Source organism: Aegilops tauschii, chromosome 4, assembly GCF_002575655.3.
Source record: "Aegilops tauschii subsp. strangulata cultivar AL8/78 chromosome 4, Aet v6.0, whole genome shotgun sequence".
Classification (NCBI taxonomy): domain Eukaryota; kingdom Viridiplantae; phylum Streptophyta; class Magnoliopsida; order Poales; family Poaceae; genus Aegilops; species Aegilops tauschii.
In genome coordinates, this window is record NC_053038.3 from 456388220 (window position 1) to 456391759 (window position 3540).

The 3540-nt window shown below is 47.0% G+C and overlaps 1 protein-coding gene across 1 annotated transcript; it reads right to left on the bottom strand.

The window, feature by feature from the left end:
• Positions 1–222: 222 nt before the first annotated feature.
• On the bottom strand, positions 223–1006 carry LOC109778475 (uncharacterized). Its single transcript, XM_020337044.4, has one exon. The coding sequence runs from the start codon at positions 748–750 to the stop codon at positions 541–543; it is 210 nt and encodes a 69-aa protein (XP_020192633.1). The 5' UTR covers positions 751–1006; the 3' UTR covers positions 223–540.
• Positions 1007–3540: the final 2534 nt, after the last annotated feature.

Sequence of the window (3540 nt, forward strand, 5' to 3'; positions counted from 1 at the left end):
TCTGAAAGTTAACATTTGCTGCTACAAATCAGTAACCGGTAGCCGGGAGGAGTTCAGTACAACTGCACAGTGCACGCAACAGAGTTGCAATGGTATTTGTTCCGTGTCTTTTGATTTTGAGTGAGGTGGTGTCATTCAGATAACTCGGAACACATAGCTTTTTCTACGGAAGCAGCAGATAGCCGAAGAAAACAAACAAAAAGTTGAATGTCAAGCGAGAAATAAATAATTTGACACGTCCAAGGTTAATTCAAGAGAGGATTCACAACGGCAATAGGAGCAACAACAACGGCCATTCTGGATAAAATTTCATCCCAGAGACAAGAGCCATCTCAAACGAAACCCCAGCCGACCACCAAACCATATACTACTAGCTTCCGATTGTTTCTCCGATCAACCAAAGAAGACAACAGAAGCTACTACACACACAGTACATCAACAATAATAGTAGTAAGAGACAGACAAGCTCGGCAGGCAACAAAGCTTAATAACGCGCGGCAGAGCCGAGAAGCGATGTGCGGCGAAGAAGAGTGGGGGGGTCTAGCCGGCGTAGATGTGGACCCCGATGGCGATGAGGAAGATGGTGATGAGGGCGAAGTAGATGACGGCGTGGACGAGGATGGCGAGGCCGCCGGTGTGCATGCTGCCGAAGGCCACGATCCGGCCCTGCGCCGGCAGCTGGAACAGCAGCCCCGGCGTCAGCAGCACGAACAGCACCGTCGCGACCACCACCGGCCCCCAGTCCGCCATCTCCGCTCCTCCTGGATCTGCTTGCTTGCTCCTAGCTAGCTGCACCTAACACCTCTCTCTCTCTCTCTCTCTCTCTCCCCCTCTCTCTCTCTCGCGATTCAGAGCAAGAAGAGTAATGAACTGGTAGGGAAGCAGAGGAAGAGTAGCGTTGGGTTTAATAGGCAGGCTTGGGCTTGGGGAAAGGAGTAAACGGTCGGCGGGCCACGCGGAGCGCTCACGGAGGCACAGAGCGGCGCGCGAACCTGCTCCGGTGAGCCGCGCGGGTTCCTTCCCGTAGTGTCATACACGTCGTGTGTGCGTATGCAGTAGGTGGAAAGGCTCTCTACCTCTCCATCTCTTGCGGGGGGAAGGGCGGTGCGCACCGCCACGTGAACATCTCTGGTGAGTAGAATCCAAATCCGCCAGTCGTCGTCGGCTTGGATCGAAGCGCTAGCACTCCACTATTTTGTTTCTGGACGATCTGACCTCGGACGTCGCGCAAACAAGGCTGTAGTTTCACGTGATAGTAGAAGTAGTATCTGCCATTGCTGTCCACTAGTGCTCGTGCCTCGTGCCGTCTAGTCGGTGAAATCCAAAATCTTTCGCTCGTGCACGTTCTCCGCTCTGCTTGGTTAGGAGTATAACAAGCAGTGGAGATCGATAAAGAAAACGATCACAAGAAGAAGGGATCTGACAATGAAGCCATGAACGAGCGGAAATGTTTGCTTTTCTTTTCTTTGTGTGGTGCTTTTGCAGGGGATGTGAAGAAAGCGGGACGATTCCGTGCGGAAAGGAGAGAAAAAATACATATACTTCCCGTTTCTATACACAATGGAGGAAAGAATATCTTTCCTAACAGAAACACGAAAGGAATGACCGGGACATGTTACCATACCGACGCATTTGTTCCGTGAAAGGCAAAACCGACACCATTTGGCATTTTTTGTTACCATCGCTAGCACTAGCAACCCTGCACACCGGAAAAACTAAGAGTCCCGATAACACCCACGTGTCTGGCAACACGTTTCGTGTGGTATCTAAGAGAACTAGTACACACGTCTACGTATGGGCAAAACAAGTAATGCCCACACGCCCAGTCTTTTACCTCGCGGTCCCTCCCACATGCTTACGTATGGGCAAAATAGATAACGCCCACACGCCCGTACGTCCAGCCTCCTACCTCGCGGTCCCACACGCCCCACGTGACAGTCACCACGCGTCCTCGCAGTTGTCATGGTCCGGACCCTCTTTCATGTTCGTTTAACTGCAGTTGCCATGTTGCTGAACTACAGTTGCCATGGTTGCTCAACTACAGTTGCCATCTCAGGTCAAGTGCTAGATGTCATTTTTGGACAACTGCAGCTATTGCCATGTATGGTCTCGTCTACTACAGTTGCCATGATTTGAAAACTTTAGGAGTTGCCACCTACTAACACTGGACAGCTGCCATATAAAACTACAAAAAGACATGGCAAAATAACATGTTCCGGTAAAGAGAGAGTTGCCATCTGCTTACAAGTACACTAGGGCAGTTACCATGTACCCTGCAAAACACATGGCAACTGACATCTTTGGGTGTGGGAGTGGAGACGGACGTGTGGGCGAACTAATAAACGTCCACACACCAGTCCCTCTGCGTGCGTGAAAATTGGCGTGTGGGCGAACTGCTAAACGCCCACACACCAGCCCCTCCGCGTGGTGAAACGGACATGCGGGCGACCGGATGAATGGTCACACACCAATCCAGTCCTACGTGGCATAAAAAATCTGGCAAAACATGTCAAGATTCGTGCAAACACAAACGTACATTGATCTATATGTGTGAGTGAGATGCAAACGCCCACACGTGTGGGCGTTATCTTTTCTCAAAACTAAAGCCACCTATTCATTGATTGATATTTGTATATTCCAAAAGATCCGAACGATTTGCATGGCACCAATTTTTTTATCGCGCGGGCCTCCCGTAATTCCCTTTTTTGTGTCTCCTTAATTAACGGGATTTTAATTACCGAATCTATGGATTGACTTGATTTTTAATCATGGAATCTATTAGTTGACTCGATTTAGTCTCCTTACTCTTAATTAGCATGATTTAATTCCCTCATATCCTAATTGGCATGATTAATGGGCTCGTAATTATGCGTACTGCCATTTAAAGCTGTTTTTCGTTTTAAATCAAAAAACTAAGACTAGCCACAATGGATAGTAACATAGATTAGTAACATGCCCATGTTACTAGTCTATGTTGCTACCTCTATAGTGGGAAATAATATATGTGTGGTAACATACAACACTTCATTTATTAGGCTATAGACACATCTTGTCTTGATATGTATGATGTTACTCATACTACTATTAAGTAGCTATGTTACTACTTTTCTCTCTTTCTTCATTTATTGCTTGCCACATCATCTACTTTATCTAGATATGTGTGATGTTACTACCTATGTTACTCCCACTGTGGGTAGTCTAAGTGCATTGGATAGGAATTGAGCTCTTGACCTCACCATTCAAGGAATGCAAGACTAACCAACTAAACTAGCAATTGGATATGTACAATAAGTAGAAATATGATAGTTAATCTTTTTTCACTCTCATATGAGCCAAAAAAAGCATTTTTCCTCTTGTGTTTTGTTGGATTTCTCAAGTTGTCTTGTAGTCTCCTATATACCAACTGGTTGTATACCTTGCCCATGTAGGCTCGTTATATCATGGCAATATCATGACACCCTCGCCTGCCGTTGTGTCCAAACTCTCGGAACTGACCGATCTGGTGTTCAAATTCTGCACCATCGAAGATGCTTGGTTGGC

Bases quoted from the DNA above. Each gene is read 5' to 3' on its own strand.
- LOC109778475 (XM_020337044.4), bottom strand. From the start codon at position 750: ATGGCGGACTGGGGGCCGGTGGTGGTCGCGACGGTGCTGTTCGTGCTG.